The following is a 17,823-nucleotide window of genomic DNA, read 5'->3' on the forward strand; positions in this document are numbered from 1 at the left end:
CCTTTGCACAGCGTTTCTTCCTTGCTGTCATATTTGTTTCATGACGTACATACCCCTTCTTGTGATGGCTGTTCTTTTTTTCTCCTTCTGTCATCCCTTCTTGTATTGCTCTCATGGGATACTGAGACTACTCAACATTGTCGAGTCATGGGCAATTTTTGATGACCAGTCTTGAGTTCTTTTGCTGTACCATAATGATCTCGTTCCTTCTGATATTTTCCTTGCTTGCGCCTTTACGTCATTGTTCCACTGGCAACGGACGATGGAAATCAGTGTCTGATTAGTGCTACACCCTGGCTGTATGATGTCTAATAATTTTAATGCATTATTGGTCTTCTGTCTATCAAGGGTAACAATGTATGAAGGACGTAAGAGGTTTCAATTCTCGCCCAAATCATATGGAAATCTTCATCAAGCGGTATCGCCTGCCTCGTCACCAGGGACAGCATCGTAGCCGGCCACCGAGGTTGCCTCCAGCTTATCATCCCGACTCTCATGGTTGACCACCAGGAACGACAAAAACACTATAGCGGCACCAACCCAGTATATTCCACTCGAATACTGTCCCTGCAGGAAGATTTGACCCACAAGCGAAAGCGGGATGGTCAGACTCAGCCCGACAGTCACAACAAGCGGGGTAGTCAGGAGCATCGCATACGCCCAACATATATCTGACACTAATGATGAGAATGAATTTACCTGTAGAATGCAAACGTCAGTCCATGGCGCCGCCGGTGTCACGTTATTGGCTCGACGACGTATTTCTTACCAGCACTATAGTCCATATTCTCCCAGTGTCAGGGAGCATGAACGGCTCGATCCCGGTGACGTGTAAGATGATGAATCCCGGCCAGAGAAAGAGCATATTAAAGAGTCCAACTAGCCCGAAGAACAGCACCATGTTGACCCGCGACTCATCGCCGACTTGCCTTTTCAGGACGATAGTGTACACGCCGTACATGACCGCGCTGAATGCGGCCATCGCGTCGCCGAGGGCGATCTCGGCGGTCGTCTTGTGGGGGAAGGTGCCGGAACTGCCATCATCTGCGGGCGGGGAGTCCGTTGACGACAGATCTACTCGGGAGATGAGGATGATTCCGATCAGGGAAGCGATAACGCCGGCGAGTTTGCGGAGGGTGAACCGTTCCACCCCGATCATTGCGCCGAAGATGAGGGTCCAGACCCCTGGAAGAATGTGTTAGCCTGGCATCTATGAATCGATCTCCGTGCGATTGCTGAGTACGTACCGCTAGTTGAAGTCAGGATGGTGGTACTTCCAACTGTTGTGTATTGCAGGCAGGCCATTGCGAAATAATTTGCCTGTACAAGTCAGGCGCCGGCTCAAAGCTGGTCTGTTGGTAGTGGTCAACTTACAAGGACCTATTCATGCTTGTTAGTTTGTATATATGAAAGATGTTGTCAGTGCCGATTCTTACCCATAATAGACAAAATTGGAAGCTCAGTTTCGCAGTCGCCCTCAAGCCCAGCTTGGTAGAGGCATCAACTTCATTCTCACTCTGTTGTCTATCCGCGAAAGAGGGATGCAGCACGTCGGGCGCCTCGGGCTTCGAACCGTGGGAATCAAGATGGAGCAACAGGCTCTGAATAGAATCGATCTGAGACAATCTACCCTGGCGCCATAGTTTGAATAGTCTGCCCAGAATGATCGAGAAGAGAGGAATAATGAACAGCGAGCTGTTGATGTAGGTCACAAAGAACGGTTTCGAGTATGAATTATCCGCAAAGATGGTCTAGAAGGGATGGAAAGTGTACAGTTAACACGCGTGTAGCAGAATACCAGCCATAACGAAGTCCCGGATGCCCAGCATCGGATAGGATCATTTCGGAAGTCTCTTCTCGAGATGCACGTACACTGGCCAGGAAGTTCGAAGCCGTCCACAAGACCACCACGAGTAGAAGGAGGCAGATGCCCAGCGACCGTCTTGCGGGCCCAGTCCAGCTGGGACCACGCCAAGTATATGTCTCCATGGCCAAGTTGTAGTATTGAACAACTTATGGGAAACAGAACGGTTTTCATAAAGATAAGTTGAAGAAACGAGCGACGAGGAGCCTGGTCATTGATTGAAGGTACCCGACCGATTAGACCGATTAGTGATTACGGATCATGGAGCACGATATCCTGCAAATCGTGGCGCGCCGATGCTAGGATAGAGGTACGAGTCCATAAATCACATTTGACAACAGGCTGTGTCGATGGCGGATGGCCTGGTCCGTAGTGTTTCAGCGTGAGCGCTTTGAAGCGGGGGTTCATTCCAATCCTGGAGATTTTGCGATGATCCCGAAGCAGGGGAATATACGCCAAGCATCACGAGCTGCGCTGATAAGCACGAGACTTGATCACAGCTGCTACTCGGCATACCTGTACCTTTTTCCCTTCTCCTTGCGCTGAAAGTTGAATCTCATTATTTGTAACTAAATGATAGGAGCGACAAGAAAATAAGTGCACGTGCAGCAGGATTATGTGCGTAACTCTCGATTGATTGAGTATGCTGTCGAAAAAGTAAGAGGTTATCACAGACAAGGTAAGCAAGAAAAGAAAGAGTCAAAAAGCTCGAAACCCATATGATACCCTTTGCGACCCGACAGACAATAGGAAACAGGCAACTTGGTACACCGAGGAACTTTGAGGGTATATATGGATCCCAAACTATCGTAGAAGGTACAATCCTCCAAGCTCGCCAAATGGAACGAAGACAGAAACAGCTCTACAAACCACAAACGCACAACATGAATGAATCAAGAATAGCAGCGGTGCTGTAAATCGTTCAAAGGTCATGGCCATTTAGAAGCGCATCAACAGGCACAACCATCACGGTCACTATCGAGGTGGATGTTGATGGGATCGCTGAATTCGCCGTTGAACTCCTCAGCCTCTTCTTGGGCCAGGGCGCTTCGGGCGATGACTTTCAGCATATTAGCACAGCGTTCTGTTCATGTTTAAGCGCAAATTGGTCACATACCCTCGAAAGCCTGCTCCACGTTGACTGCTTCCTTAGCGCTTGTCTCGAAGTAAGGGATGTTGCCCTTGGATTGGCAGAAAGTCATGGCGCGTTTCGAAGAAATCATCCGCTTGCTTTCCTCCACATCAATCTTGTTGCCGATCACAACCTGCAAACTGGTCAACATCTGCCCGTTTGCACGTCAGAAGTCAGGGAGGGGCAGGGGAGGATCGTACGAAAGGAAAGCTCTCTGGGTCGCGAGGGCTCGCTTGGATGAGGAATTCATCGCGCCAACTGTCGAGAGCCTCAAAGCTCTTGGAATTATTCACGTCGTATACCAGAACACAGCAATCCGCACCCCGGTAGAATGCAACACCTAAAGACTGAAATCGCTCTTGACCCGCAGTATCCCAGATCTATCCACAGGTTAATTGCGATCCTTGGCGAGTGTGCGAGCCATGGGTGGTACACATGCCTGCATTGTTACTAGACGGTCGTCTACGAGAACCTCTTTCGTAAGGAAATCGGCGCCGATAGTGGCCTTGTAGCTTGCACTGAACTTCTTGTTGACCTACCGATCGGACGGAGGTTAGCGGTTTGGAGGATATCCATCAATGGCCGAAATGAGACCACTGACATATTGGTTCATCAAGCTCGTTTTGCCAACACCACTGTCGCCCAGAATGATGACCTAAGATCCCCAAAGGTACGTAAGTAAATGCTCAGCAATATCAAGAGCCTTGGCTGTCGTATGGGTTGAGGAAGATGTACCTTCAGCAAGACCTTCTTGCGTGACGCCATGGCGGTCGGGAGCGGGGGAAAGGTAGGATATTCCTAGCAAAAGACAAGGGAAATGCGGAAAGCTTGTCAAAAGCGCAGAAGTGCCAGAGAAGGATGAGAAAGTCTGCAGTCCTCAAAAGGCAAAAGTGTAGAGGTAGACTGGACGTATGTAGCAGAGATGAGGAGCAGCAACAGTTAACAGCGCAGCTGTTTTGGTCCTGCACCACTGAGCCGACGCTAACTGGGACAGTTGGGTTCGATGATGCATGATGGCCCGAGCGGTGGGCGAGGCGGTATAGAAGGGTGCCTGAGACATTATTCGTTATCGTCGCTTATCAACGACCATTCATTGCTCGCATGGAATGTCGCCGTGTAGAAGACTCCATGTCGAGGGTTGTATATCATTTCACTGTCCTCTTCTGATTTCTGCGCTATCTACAGGATTAACAATGTATTCGTAACCCGACAAGAACCATTGTCAACAGTCCCGCCTCATCGCTGGAAGACTATCACATGGCTCACTGGAGGAATGAGTACTCCGCCGCTCTGGCGGCTCGCGATCGCCGAGAAAAGGCAAATATCGCTCTCTATAATGCTTGTATGCTACTGGATAAGGTCTATGGCTTGGCAATTGCGAAGCTTTTGTAAGGTGATAATCTAACATACTGTCAACGACTAGATACGCAGCTTGCCGATCGAACTAGTCGGATTGCATCCGCTAGTGCTCAAGGTGCCCAATATCTCACAGGGGCTGGAGACAAACATACAGCGACCCTTGCAGCTGGGAAGTCGTTGGCAGGACCCTCTGTTCCTGATATTCTAGCAGCTACACGTGCGGATCTTTCCGAAGCTCAACGTGCTCGTTCGGAGTTGCAGGCCCGACTGACTGAGCTGAGCACCGAGTTGGAGAAGCTACGGAAGAGAAGCACGCAAGATGGACGACGTATTCATACTTTGGAGAGTGAAGTAACTCATCTACAAATGCGCGTAAAAGACAGGGATGAAGAATTGAAGGGGAAGGCTAAGTTACTTGAGGCATGTCATTCATTCATCCGCCGTGCGGCCGCTTTCTTTGCTGACATGATCACTTCGTAGGACTTCCAAGACGAACTCGCGACTCTGAATCTGCAGCTTAACATGGCCGAAGAGCGGTCCGGAAGGCTACAGCGTGAGAATCAGGAGCTGGTTGATCGCTGGATGGCCAGGATTGGCAGGGAAGCAGAGGCCATGAATGATGCCTCGAAATTCTCCTGAGCTGCATCACCAACCGGGTGATATGGACCAAGTCCTCTTCGATTACCTAGGGGATTCAAAGTCCCAAAAAGAGCTTCCGGCTTCAATATGCCAGCCCCGGTTAACAATGTTCTATGTACATAAAATTGATATCGTCCCGATCTAACTCTCATCTATTCATACAAGAAATGGTTTCCAAGAGTCCACCCAAAAGTCAATCTGGCTCGCCAGAGCCACCGCTGAGAGCGTGCGTCTCTTCATTTGGTCACGGATTGGCCTTCGCCCTTAAGATTCGCGCACATGGAATATGACATGAAGCCATCTTGCGATGGAATTGATGGAGTATGCCAAAAAGGATGGTGGATCATCATAACAAAAAGGTATCACAGAACAAGAGAGAATATTTCCAAAAGAAGACTCATTGCTCCAAGGCATGACCCGGAAGAATGTCAACAGACATGCTGATATATACGGGGGTACCCAATGCGAAAATATTGACATAAAAATAAAAATGTCAAAAAGGCGAGGTAATGCCAGGGTTGTGCACCCTCAGTCGTAATGCCATGCAACGGTAATGAAACCAATCGTGATGCAGTGACCGAGTTCACTTATTCCATGCTATCCGCAAAAGCCTTGAGCCTGGAACTATCTTTGGTGGCAATAAAATATGTGCCCCCAACATCAGTCCAGCTGACACTGTTTGACCAGTAATTCAACTGCTTGACCTTCAAAAGGTTGATCGGGGAGTACAGATTGCGAGACTGAATCTTGTGACCGGCAGGAACAAAAGACTTGAGTGACACAATCTGGCAGCCCTCCTTCATATCCAAGAAGTGATTGATAATCTCATTGTTGAGCTGAGGTGTAAAGGCTTGGTTGTTGATCAGAACAACATCTGCGCGTTTCAGAACATCAATGATGCTTTGCTCTTGCAGAAAGTCACCGCGGACAAGGTGTGTTTTCCCTGGCGCAATACCCCAGAGCCGGCAGCGTGCTCTGAACTCGGTCTGCTGAAGTTCTGCCAGGTCACAAGCATTGGCCATCATCTCGCAACCCCAACTTTCACATCCAATTTCAAGCGCAGCTTGCAAAACGACGTTACCAACCCCAGATCCCAGATCGACAAAGACTTGTCCCGATTTTATTCGAGTCTCTTTGAAGATTGTGCTGATGAACCGAGGCAAGAGCTCCCCGTAGACGTTGTCTGTTCCGTTTTCATACCGGCGAAGAGATTCAACGCGGGGGGAAACTGTACGCGCGTAAATCTGTGTCAATATCCTCTCTACCAGCGGCAGGCTCAACCGATGTGTCGCGTCCAAATGTTTAGCAATGGCCCCACTACGTCTTAACCGTTCGATCTCATGGTTGTAGTCGGCCACAGCTTCTCGGAATTCCGTTTCGGACGCATGTGCCAAAGCTCGACGCAACCTCCGTTTGATACCTGTAGACTCATTGTTGAAAAAATCCGCCTCACTCTCAGGAATATAGTTCTCGGAAACGGTGTCGATAACATGAACGATATCATCAATAGGCTTGAAATCATCGTTGTCGCGGGGCACGACGAGGTTAAATCTACACAAAATCGAACAGTCAGACAGGGTTATGGATATCACTAGACCTGAAATGCGTACCTTTCTTTCAGTGAAGCACTAGGATACTGCAGAAGAATTTCCGTCGGCCGGTCCGCCCCACCAAACGCTCGTTTGAAGTTTCCGGCTTTTTGCTTGGATGTAATATGTGCAGCGTGGACCAACGGCAGTGGCTTAACGTTCTCCTCCGAAAATGCTTTCAAGGACCGTATGCGCCTCGCGAGGTCAGGCTCCGCACTATCCTCCGTTCTAGCCCGCTTGCGCAACTCAAATGATGTATCCGTGTCACTTGCGTCATCGTCGTCACTCGAGAGCCGTTGCTCGGGAGTTGGTCGTTTCCTATTTCGCAAGGGGGTACTTAAACGCTTCGATGGGCGATGATCAGGATCCCTTGAAACAGACCGGCTAGTGGAGTCTCGCGGCCTTTTGGTCTTCTCCGGGGGTGAGGTCTGCGACGATGATCTGACGGGGGTGTGCGAGGAAGATCTTGAGGGCGGCGCGGGCCGGGTCTGGACAACCTTACGAATCTGTGGCTTTTGAGCCTGCAGTGAAAAAGCGCCTCCTTTCTGGAGGTGATCGAAAAATCCCATGGAGCGGAGAGTCAGCGAACTGGAATCGGTCTGGTGCGGGGAGGTAAAAATATGCTGACGCGCGTTGAAATATGGACAAAGAAGGCAATAGCACACGCTATGATATGTAGTTCAAATGCAAAAGCCCCATAGACAAGAATGATCAACAAGAATGCAATGCAAATAAACAGAGGGAAAAAAGACTTGGAAGTATAAGAGTACCAGAGCACAAGGAGAAGGGAAGAAGAGCCACGAAAAGTGAGCGGCCAAGACAGATGATCAAGTCATCTGCTAATAGCCTCAGGCCCTAAGGCACTAAGTCCCTTGACAATTGCCACTGTGGGTTAGAATGTCTATATTAGGCTTAGTGTGTACATTAGTATTCACTACTTATGCACAATCCATGCACCATCTCCACAACTGTGGGGTCTTCCAACTCTTTAAGGAATACATAGTATCAACAATTCACTGCTGACTGTCACTTGAACAAATTGCTACTCCTGTTTTGAAGGTCAATGTAATATATGTGCAGGACTAGAATAGGCGAATTAGCGTCGCCATTCAGATAAAATCCATGGTTGTTGCTGTTTTTCTGCTGAAGTAAAGCCAGCCCTGAGGGTATCAAATTGTAGTTCGTATGTACGGGAGTATGATTGAAAAATGCCGATATCATACACATAGTTTGCTGTCCGTCTACTTCTTCTTCTTGGCCAATCTCTTTTGAGCCCGGATATCCTTCTTCATACGCGAGTCCACAATCTTGTATTTGCCCTTCACTCCGCGTGGACGACCGGAGATACCTCTGTTGGCTCCCTTAGCAACAACCAACTTCACCTGCTGCTTGGGTTTCTTCTTGACCGCTTTGCTCATCAACTTCACAATGGCCTGTGACTTGTCCCTTTCACTGAGTGCCTCGTCATCTGCCAGCAAAGCAGACTTCTTGCGCAGTTTCTCGAGTCTCTGAGCAGCCTTCATCTTTTTACGGCCCTTAGCCTCCATCACCTTCTTGATGGGCCGAGCATTGATGGCACGCAGCTTTTCCTTGATTGCGGCTGCAGCCGCCTTCGTGATAGGCCGTTGGAGCTTAGAATGCTTGTTTTCGTCGTCGAGGAACCATTCGGGGAGACCGTCAACATCCCGGAAGGCGTACCGATTGAAACCGTCATCAACAATGTCCTGGGACTTCTTTTCACCAGTGGCCATTTGCTGGGCAAGCGCCATGGCTTCTGCGGTGATGATATCGATATCTGGCGTTAAAAAATGGTTAGTAATTCCATCCGAAAGGTACCTACTTGTGGAAACATACCGAGTTGGCCGTTCTTTTTCCGTGGGTCGTCAAGCTCTTCAGGCTCGCTATCTGAAAAGTCCTCAGTGGCCTGTGCCTTTTTCTTTGCATCCTTGGGCGCGTGTTTCTCGGACGTAGACTCCTTCTTAGCCGATCTATCGTCCTCATGCATTTCAATTGCGCTGTCCTCGTCCTCAACGTCGTCGACGTCACCCAGACCCTGGAAAATGTCTTGATCGAAGAACATCGCGGCCTTGCTGGAGAGTGTTCCCGAGTTAGGAGGTGCTGGCTTGACCGCCGCTTGGGACGCGCCCTCTTCCTCTGACTCCTCGCCGTCTTCCTTGTCGGAGTCTGAGAAGCCGTCCCATTCGTCCGCCTCGTAGTCTTTTCGTGCTTTCTTTGCCCGTACTTTGGAGTCCCGATCTTCTCTGCGTTCCTGGTACTGTTCGTACAATGAATCGAGTTCCCTCTCCAATTGGTCGCCTTCGTCATCGCTTTCGTCGTCATCAGATCCCGTTTGATCGTCCTCACTGTCACTCTCAATTTCCGCTACCTTTCCAGACGCAATGACGTCTCTTGCTCCATCTCTTTCCACTCGCTTCAATGAGAAAGTTGCGTCATCGCCACCGGGCCCAAGTTGCTCCATGCCAATGTCCATAGGGGTTGTCATATGCATTTGCATGCGTACGATCTCTTTGCGCTTCTTCTCATTCTCCTTGCGCCTTTCCTTCTTGCGCTTGGAGCTCTCCTTCTCCTGGAGACGTTGTAGCTCTTCCTGGATGGCCAACTCCTCATCCATGGGAGCTACCTCTGCGACCTCCTCAGTTTCATCGGTCTTGGATTGCCCTTTTTTGACTACAAGCCCAAACTTTTCCCGGACCTTTAAGCGCCATCGGAGCAAATTCCGAAATTCTTTTTTGCCTAGGATCTTCAAATCCTCACAGCAGGTTCGAATCTCGTCCGTGGTTTCTTCCAGTCTGTTCAGAGTCGCCAACGCAAGATCTCCTCCCGGAGATTGTTGGAAGCTGAGCCTATTATAAGTACCAAGAATCGCGATTGGATCAGTGGTGTTGATGAACTCTGTGACCGGTATTTCCTTGAACTGTGTGTAATCACCTTCTTCATAACCTTCTCTCTTTCGCTTCTTCTTCTCCGGGTTGAATACACGCGCTTCGTTATTTGGCGTAGCATCTGTCAATTCTGCAAAAACATGCTTGGGGTCGAGGAACTTGGGGTCAATGCGTTTTGGAGCTTTGAATCCACGGCAGACGACGAAGATTTCTGCGGAGACATTTCGGGAAGAAGGAGGCTTTGTCGCTTCCACAGACGTGAAGAGCTGCTTGAAAACCCAGAGCAGAGGATTGTAGTCCTTCGATCTGAAGACCTTGGTGACGAATGTACCACCCTCAACCAAGAACTCCGTGGCCAACTTCATCGACTGCAAGACCAACTCCGCCTGGGAGAAAGCGTCCTGAACCCACGCCGTACCAACATTGGGAGCTCCATCGTGAAGAACAGTGTCTGCCTTCCAGTGTTTCAAATGCTGTCTAATCGTAGCGCGACACTTTTCTGTCGTAATATCGCTCTGAAAGGTAATGACTCGAGGAATTGGCTTGATTGGGGAGAGGTCGACACCGACAATGATGCTCTGTGTGGGCATACATTCTGCCGCTACTTGACACCAAGACTAATTTATCATAAGTAAAGGAATCAGCGGGGAAAAATGAATGGCTACACGTACACCGGGAGCCGCGCAAAGATCCAGAAGGACTTTGCTCTTTTCCAAGAAACCATACTTCTTGTTTAGCTGGATCAATTTGAAAGCAGCTCTTGCTCGGTATCCTTTTTCTTTCGCAAGGCGATACCACTTGTCCAAACGACCTTTGCCGTGCTGGTCGACGTTAGCGCAAAGAAGTCTTCCAACGTAGAGAGATGAAGTGACCCTGTCGTACCTTTTTTTGGATCGCCATTTCTATGAATGGGTAGTCGAGACAGGCTCGACAGGATCCGGGAAGTGCACGACAAAAATGACGGGGTGTGGATGATTACAGAGAAAAAGTCACAATGAACAAAGGAAGTCAGAAAATGATCAGAGGCTTATCCAGCGCGTTATCCTCCTCCGCCGATAAATTTCTCCCCGAAGGAAATAATTTTTCTGGTCTTTGGCGGGTCCCGCCTGAACTCCCGTGGCGGTGAAGAGATACACCAGCCACAGTTTCATGCCTCAGGTATCTAAGGGCGGTGGGAATGATCACGGATAACATGTGACATGATATCAGTGTGTGTTCTCTGCCCAACAGCTTGGTTGTGGTGCAGCACGCCGACAGTGGCGGCTCTGTTGGACGCTGATCACTAGCAGGCACTCCTGTAAAACTCGTCCCCCATCGTCATTCTAAATTATCTCATCTTTTTGTTGACTTGTACATTGATATTTTCCTTGGTAATGTTCTACTTCCATCTTCCATGGCGCCAACGGGATCTCGTAAGAGAATAAAGCCCAGCCCGTCCGGCGCGCAGTCGCAATCATCTGCCTCATTGAGCAGCGAGGTAACCTCATCTCCAGTAGGCGCAAAGCGCTCAATCTCGCAGAAGCAGGAAATTGGTGTGAGTAAATTTTCCTTGTCATTCAATGGACAGTAGGGATATTTGAGTCCAGTAAAGCTGATCTTATTCGCTCTTAGAACTGGTACCCTGCTCTTTGGCCCGCGGTGTCTAAAGCATCTAAAGCGGCGCCTGTTACCGAGGTTGCCCGCGAGAGCATTTCGGTTGCTCAAAATGTAGCATCGAGCATGACTACCTCCTCAGAATCCCTCCTTCACACTCCAAAACAACATAGAAATCCTTCGCTTCAGCTTACCAAGAAAAAAGGCGCATCGACCAGATCTCTTCCTGCCGACGCTACGACAACAAAGATCAACATTGCTTCCGATGGTTCTGCGTCCACTCCAACACTGGATTCCCAGTTCGATACTGCCGGTCCAGCACCGAATTTGGTCCAAAAGGAAGGATCAAGCGAGGAGGCTGCAGTGGCAGTGCTTACAGACAATAAGAACGGAGAGCAACTAAAACAGACAACCGACACATCCCCATCAGAGACAGGTGCTGAAGCGGTGGAACCGGATCGGACTCAAACGTCCTCGAAACCAGCTAGTGGCTGGTTCTCATGGTTCTATACAACAAACCCAGCTGAAGATTCTCCCACTGGTGCTCAGTCAGAACGAGCGCCTGAGACCGAAAGCACCCCGACAGAGCCGGTCGCGGAAGAGCAAACGCCGAAGAATTGTGAAACTCGCTCAAACGACCCTGTGAGCAGTGCACAGACACCCTCCGTCTCGACCACAGAAACCCCTACGTCATCACAGAAGCGAACCTGGTTTCAAATGTGGTATGGTTCGTCTGCGCCGCCACAGGGGGCCGATACGCTCAGGCCTGAAGAACACAAGGATAACGCCCAAACCGAATCCCTGCAGCCTTCTTCTGCTGTAAATGCACCCGTCCATGATCCAAAACATGCAATATCGTCTTCAAACCAGCCGCCTGCGGAATCTCAGAGAACGGATGGCCCGGTTGATACACAGGTCAAGAACACTAAGTCGGGCTGGTCGTTCTGGTTCAGAGATTCATCGCATAATTTGAACCAAGTGGCGCTAGCAGATCCTCCGTCGGTTGAGGCTTCAAGCGCGCAAGGATCATCTTCAAACCAGCCTCGGGACAGTCTACAGGAAGAGACAGGAGTGGAACAGAAAGCTGAAGACACCAAGAAAGGCAGCATCAAAATCAAGACTCCTAGGAGCAGTGCTGCTGCCACTGACCAAATCCCCTCTCATGTGCAGGCCCTTCCTCCTGAATCACCCCCACCACGAGTGTCAGAGGCAGCAGCAGCGAAGCAATTGCAGAAGGTACTACCGAATCAAGTCCTACCTCACTTTTCGGACACTTTTGCTGTGAGAGAGACACCCTCTCTCGTGCAAACAATTGGACGGTTCTTGCACTATCGCAGAGAGCCTGATAACAAGCATGTCTATATGATCAGAGATCCCCCAAGCATCAAAAAGGCATTGGCCATTGGTGTGCATGGGTATTTTCCCGCTCCACTAATACGGACAGTGCTTGGACAACCAACAGGTACGTCCGTAAGATTTGCCGCCATGGCGGCGGAGGCCATCCACAAGTGGACAGAGAGTCATGGGTATGCCTGCGATGTCGAGAAGATTGCACTAGAAGGCGAGGGCCGTATCGCTGAACGCGTTGACTTGCTATGGAAGCTGCTCCTCAATTGGGTGGAGAAAATCAGGAAAGCCGATTTTATCCTAGTTGCATGTCACAGTCAAGGTGTTCCGGTTGCGATCATGTTAGTTGCGAAACTCATTGCTTTTGGCTGCTTGAATGCCACTCGTGTTGGCGTGTGCGCTATGGCCGGCGTCAATATGGGGCCATTCTCAGATTATAGATCTCGATGGATAAGTGGTTCGGCGGGGGAGCTTTTTGAATTTGCTCTTCCATATAGCCAAGTCTCGAAAGACTATGAAGCTGCATTGAAATGCGCTCTGGACTTTGGCGTTCGGATATCCTACATTGGGAGTATCGACGACCAGCTGGTATCTCTAGAGGTAAGGCGCTGATCACTATAACTGGATTACTTCGCAGCCGCAGTCTAACTGTTGTCCTAGTCATCTCTCTTCTCACCAGTGGTCCATCCCTACATCTACCGCGCGGTTTTCGTAGATGGTAGAGTCCATGCACCAAGCTTGTACGTTAATTGATTTCGCAGCTTGGTCTTTTCTACCTTGCTAACGTCCTTTTCTTCTGACAGTCTTTCCCATCTGGTCGGTTTCGTGCTCAAACTTCGTAACCTGGGGATCTCGGACCATGGCCTCATCCGAGAATTGAGCTCTCCACTGGCAGGGAGCCTCTATACAGGAGAAGGTCATTCTCGTCTCTATGACGACGAGGCTGTTTATCGGTGCGCTGGCTTGTCCTTGGTGCTGACCCTCGTAAGGCTAACGTTCATTCCTTAGGCTGGCGATTGAATTCGCTCTGGAAACGTCTAATGTCAGTAACGCTACCTTAGACGTCAGAAGGAGTCACCCATCTCCTGCGAACCCCTATATTCTACCTTTTGCCATGCGGGGTATACTCGAAGAAGAGCATGTTCGCCGCGAGCTTTATGAAGAGACAATGCAATTATTAAGGCAATACGATGATTGGAAGCCCTCGAGCAAAGTTCTAAAGGATGTCAAATTCAGACTCGAGGGAATCAGGTCCAAGCTCTAAGCGGGCGCTTGCTGGTGGTTCTCCGCCCGTATATGGATTGGCTTCTTGTCCTACTATTGCTTTTTGAGTGTGTTTTGCGTCTAGAATTAGAGTGATTGAGTTTTTGTGTTGCAGTCTACTCCAGTTCTTCACATAGATACCTAGACATGGTCATCTTGAGTGAAAACAACTGTGTATATACCACGTACGCGGATTAGAAGAATATCACTAATTAGAAGATGAGAGATGTCGGGAGGTGATCGTGTATCATTGTGAGTGGTAGGGAGGAACGAGGCCAGCACGTATACTTTGACCAAAATGAGTTGAAGGGAGAGAAGATAACAATGTCCAGTTCTCAGACCACCAGGGCTGCACTAATTCTAAAGGAATATTGTATCGTGATCTGAGACACAGGGGAAAGGGGAAAAAAAAAAAAAAAAAAAAAAAAGGGAATAATGAAGCCGCTGAGAGACATAATAGCAGCTACCTAGGAGAAATTATACCGGAGGAAACGCCGTGTGATATGCACCTTCGATTTCGTCTGTGAAACGAGGGTCAGTCAGATTCTGTCTTCGGGACATCGTTGAAGCGGCTGCCTACCTCGCATGCCATCCAACGCCTCAAAAGCAATCGCATAATTTTTAACGGTTTCAATGACACGCTCCAAGCCTTGACGGATCTCCTCGATCAGTCGATCGGAGGCACTGTTTGTGGATTCATTCACGTAATCTGGCGACATTTGTTTCTCCACTGTCGCTTTGTAGAATATCATCAACAAGGCGTAGCTTCCTTGCATCAGACAGCATGCGAACGATGGCATTGTTCGCGGTAGCCGCTTCTGTGGGGATGAGGGCAGAGCCTGGTTGGGCGTGTTACTGCCACTCGACGCGTAGAGCGGCTGTGGCAGGGGTAGGCTCGGGAACATGCGTGAGATCGTAAGAGACGCTTTCAAGCAGACCTTGGCGGAGTGCTGGCTGCTGTATGGGAAGCCGCTGGTAAATGAGAATGGTACCATGGAGTGATAATCGGAGGTGGCAGAGCCGGAGGAAGAGGCGGAAGCTGTGCAATCGCTCGATGTAGACGGCGGCGGCCGGAAGGAGTCCAGATTGCTGCAGCAACACGAGATGTTCGCCATACTGTCCTGTTCCTTGGACGCCTTGGACGCCGAATCGCCCGTAATCATGTTGTTGGAATTAGCTGCGGTCAGGTCGCAATGCTTCTTGATGAAGAGTGGAATATCCGAGAACGCCCTGAATCGGTGTACCTTGATTTGTGCACTAGCTCCGTATCAGTACCTTTGTGAATACGTTTTCGAGCTTCACCAAAGACAGCTTACCTAGAAAGCTTGATTCGCGCGATAGCGCGTATACTATGGGCGGTTGTATACTCCACTTCGTCACCACAGCCCATAGATTGTGGGACCATTGGAAGGAGATTTGATTGTGCTATTGCGGAGCTAGCCCAGGCGTCGAGTTGCTGCATTCTTTCATATATGTAAGTCATGTTAGCGCCGGTCGACATGCATTTCTTCAAGTCGATGACGAATTGAGTTGCGGAGACCAGCACTTGCTGGGCTTGCATCAAAACAGCCCATCCCTGAAAAACTGGTCAGAATGGTGCTATTTGGTTGTGGTGTGGTATGCTTGAACGTCATCCTGGAAGCGTTGAAGGCGGAGTGGAAGACTTGCCTCTGGATCTGCAGAGAAACGAGGATAAGGTGTAACAAATTGAGGGTCGCTGGCAATTATGGAGAGCGGCTGTAGATCCCAAGGTTAGCTACTTTTCAAACTCAAAGAGTCTCGCGAACCGGTTTCAAATCGACATTGGCTTACCGTTGTGCTGACAATCGATCCCTGAAGCACGCAATAGTACTAGACAGCAGATAATTAGTGGACGCGCCGCGATGATACCTAATCAACGACCGTACCGTCATCCACCAGGCCCTCCTCCGAGCCTCTGCGCACTCATCATGCTCCTCCCCGAGCGACTGAAGAGACATGTCCAGCGCGATCGCTAAGGCTTGGCCGGCCCGATACCTCATTTTGAGCAGATTTCCTCGCTGCGTATATTCATACACGCAGAGGATCAGCAATGCAAGAAGGCTTTCGAGTTCCACGGGTGTCCGTGGATGAAAGGGCTCCCGGTTGATCCTGGGTCGATTGTTCGATAATGCTTGGGACGGATCTGTCGAAGAAGCTTGTAATTCGCAATCTTCCTCAACACCAGCATTAGCTAGTTGCGCAAAGGTATGGGCATAAGTTCTACGTCGCAGCACAGCAACCGGAGACAACGGCTCAGGATCGTCGGGATGCGGCACCAGGGCCAATATAGCGGAGATTGCAAGACTGAGGGGAGATTGTGGTTTGTATGCTAGTAAAGGCTCTCCAGAAGGAGACGACGAATAGTGACCAGCGGAATTGATTGGCCTGTCTGGACAGCGCGGAGCGACTCGTGGTGGAAGTATGGGAAAATAATGGTGAATGAAGTCGTAGTATGCATTCAATCTATATTCGAATCAGCGTTCACCAAGCCTTCTGGCTGCCACCGGTCAAAGTGAAGCCTTACATATCGTGTTCGCTGCCATACGTCCTGACCAGAGGCTGCGATGGTATGTTTGAAGGCGAAGGTGTCGGCCCCATCTGACCCTGGGTGTTGGTGCCATTGTTCGAATTGAAGAGATCAGCAAACATGGTATTCACATCCGATGAGAAATCTAACGCCCTCAGCCCAGCTCCTGGCAAGGAGAGTACATCAATCTGCCCAAACATCGCCGAGGCTGCATGAAAGTTAGTGCTGCAATTACAGAGAAGGGTCGTTCACTGTACAGTCATCAAAGCCAGAGGCTGGCGTGAGGGTAGAGTTTTGCATATCATCATGCCGGGTTATTGAATCCGACGGAGACGAGCTCTTTTTCTTCTTCCTTGGACCGCCTCTTCTACTAGGCAGGTACGAGCATTTCTTCTTTTTGCTAAGACACTTTCAAGTGAAAGACCTTGTCTCAGTATATATAGAGACAAACATAGGAGAGTCAGTATAGTGTAAGTAAACATACGTTGGAGCATGGTTCTTGACCATCGCAGCGCGTCCTCGATGCACGACTGTCGCATCAGAGTCAGTATCAAAGGCAACAACCAGCGACAGAAAGAGAAGAAGTAGAGAAACCCAAGTAGTCGAAGAAATTACCGCGAGGGCCACACGGATCAGTAAACACGAAGAAGGATCATGACGGCTTACCATGTCAGACAGGCTACTTTCACTGGCGGTTTGGCAAACTTCTTCCGAACCACAGTGGGCCGCGAAGTCTTGGATTGTGTAACTGGGGCGATTCCGGTATTAACAGGGTGTGGGAGGTTCTCCAGCACCATCTCGAATCCCGGTCAATCAAATCATTCAATTTCGTGGTTCGAGGCCCTTTCATTCAACGGGGTTTGGTCGTAGTCTCGTGCGGGCTTTATGAAAGCGGTCTATATCACACCCACCGCCTCGAAAGGGTTACCTTCGCGCATAACTACTGGGCACAGGGGCCGTACGATCACGGAACTTTTCTCCCTCTGGTGCTGGTTAATCGGGTTCCCAGAGATGTGGTCTGATATAGTTACTGCTAAAAGCTGGGGCGTCGCGCCGTGGCTTAATCATCCATAGCCAACGATCCAAATCCCGAACTCCCACGGTTCGGGATTTGCTTTGGTCCACGAAAAGGGAAATGTAAATGGGGCGTAGGATTTACCTCGCATTAACTCGTGAGATAAAAGATGATAGGGTGCTCTGGATAAGGAAGAGACGCATCAGGTTCTCTATCCCCAAAGGTGGTTGTGATAAACAAGAAGCGGTGGTAAGTGATGGATTTTGCCATGATGGGAAGGCCGTCAAGCAACAATTGTTTACTTTCCGATTAGAGCATCAGGAGTATAATAGTCACGTGACGGTTGTTTTTTAATCCCCCAAGGCTTTCTACGAACCTTGCAACGCGGCAGATATTATTTACAGAAAAGATCTCAATCGCTCTTGCTGCGGGGATCTAACACTCATGTGCATTTGTGCTTCCCAATATCTCAATGAGGGTGACGCAGATCCGCACTGTTCGGCTGAAAGTGGTAGCTGTTACAAGTCTAGATACGCCTGCTATATACGTGTTTTTAATGACCTATCACTAT

The 17,823-nt window shown here is 49.5% G+C and overlaps 7 protein-coding genes across 7 annotated transcripts; 2 read left to right on the top strand and 5 right to left on the bottom strand.

The window, feature by feature from the left end:
* Positions 1 to 411: 411 nt before the first annotated feature.
* Positions 412 to 1,989, bottom strand: Aspvir_003893 (DMT family transporter; the record flags this gene model as incomplete). Its single annotated transcript, XM_043267132.1, has 5 exons — positions 412 to 699; positions 770 to 1,185; positions 1,248 to 1,320; positions 1,437 to 1,751; positions 1,873 to 1,989. The coding sequence occupies 5 exons, from the start codon at positions 1,987 to 1,989 to the stop codon at positions 412 to 414; spliced, it is 1,209 nt and encodes a 402-aa protein (XP_043123067.1).
* Positions 1,990 to 2,814: 825 nt separating this feature from the next.
* On the bottom strand, positions 2,815 to 3,761 carry rab7 (Rab family GTPase YPT7; the record flags this gene model as incomplete). The annotated part of the gene is made up of 6 exons (XM_043267133.1): positions 2,815 to 2,924; positions 2,982 to 3,129; positions 3,197 to 3,376; positions 3,436 to 3,531; positions 3,598 to 3,651; positions 3,732 to 3,761. The coding sequence occupies 6 exons, from the start codon at positions 3,759 to 3,761 to the stop codon at positions 2,815 to 2,817; spliced, it is 618 nt and encodes a 205-aa protein (XP_043123068.1).
* A 492-nt stretch (positions 3,762 to 4,253) lies between these two features.
* On the top strand, positions 4,254 to 4,994 carry Aspvir_003895 (ATG16 family protein; the record flags this gene model as incomplete). The annotated part of the gene is made up of 3 exons (XM_043267134.1): positions 4,254 to 4,338; positions 4,420 to 4,775; positions 4,836 to 4,994. The coding sequence occupies 3 exons, from the start codon at positions 4,254 to 4,256 to the stop codon at positions 4,992 to 4,994; spliced, it is 600 nt and encodes a 199-aa protein (XP_043123069.1).
* Positions 4,995 to 5,581: 587 nt separating this feature from the next.
* On the bottom strand, positions 5,582 to 7,152 carry dot1 (histone methyltransferase DOT1; the record flags this gene model as incomplete). Its single annotated transcript, XM_043267135.1, has 2 exons — positions 5,582 to 6,545; positions 6,605 to 7,152. 2 exons carry the CDS (start codon positions 7,150 to 7,152, stop codon positions 5,582 to 5,584), a joined length of 1,512 nt encoding a protein of 503 aa, XP_043123070.1.
* Positions 7,153 to 7,824: 672 nt separating this feature from the next.
* spb1 (rRNA methyltransferase spb1) lies at positions 7,825 to 10,386 on the bottom strand (the record flags this gene model as incomplete). Its single annotated transcript, XM_043267136.1, has 4 exons — positions 7,825 to 8,378; positions 8,438 to 10,103; positions 10,158 to 10,307; positions 10,369 to 10,386. 4 exons carry the CDS (start codon positions 10,384 to 10,386, stop codon positions 7,825 to 7,827), a joined length of 2,388 nt encoding a protein of 795 aa, XP_043123071.1.
* A 493-nt stretch (positions 10,387 to 10,879) lies between these two features.
* Positions 10,880 to 13,690, top strand: Aspvir_003898 (uncharacterized protein; the record flags this gene model as incomplete). The annotated part of the gene is made up of 5 exons (XM_043267137.1): positions 10,880 to 11,020; positions 11,098 to 13,026; positions 13,087 to 13,166; positions 13,230 to 13,379; positions 13,435 to 13,690. The coding sequence occupies 5 exons, from the start codon at positions 10,880 to 10,882 to the stop codon at positions 13,688 to 13,690; spliced, it is 2,556 nt and encodes an 851-aa protein (XP_043123072.1).
* Positions 13,691 to 14,166: 476 nt separating this feature from the next.
* Positions 14,167 to 17,034, bottom strand: Aspvir_003899 (uncharacterized protein; the record flags this gene model as incomplete). The annotated part of the gene is made up of 10 exons (XM_043267138.1): positions 14,167 to 14,210; positions 14,270 to 14,946; positions 15,006 to 15,265; positions 15,358 to 15,426; positions 15,502 to 15,540; positions 15,597 to 16,173; positions 16,235 to 16,445; positions 16,495 to 16,645; positions 16,722 to 16,767; positions 16,904 to 17,034. The coding sequence occupies 10 exons, from the start codon at positions 17,032 to 17,034 to the stop codon at positions 14,167 to 14,169; spliced, it is 2,205 nt and encodes a 734-aa protein (XP_043123073.1).
* Between the last annotated feature and the right edge of the window lie 789 nt (positions 17,035 to 17,823).

This window comes from Aspergillus viridinutans (genome assembly GCF_018404265.1).
Source record: "Aspergillus viridinutans IFM 47045 DNA, scaffold_2, whole genome shotgun sequence".
NCBI classification, from domain to species: domain Eukaryota; kingdom Fungi; phylum Ascomycota; class Eurotiomycetes; order Eurotiales; family Aspergillaceae; genus Aspergillus; species Aspergillus viridinutans.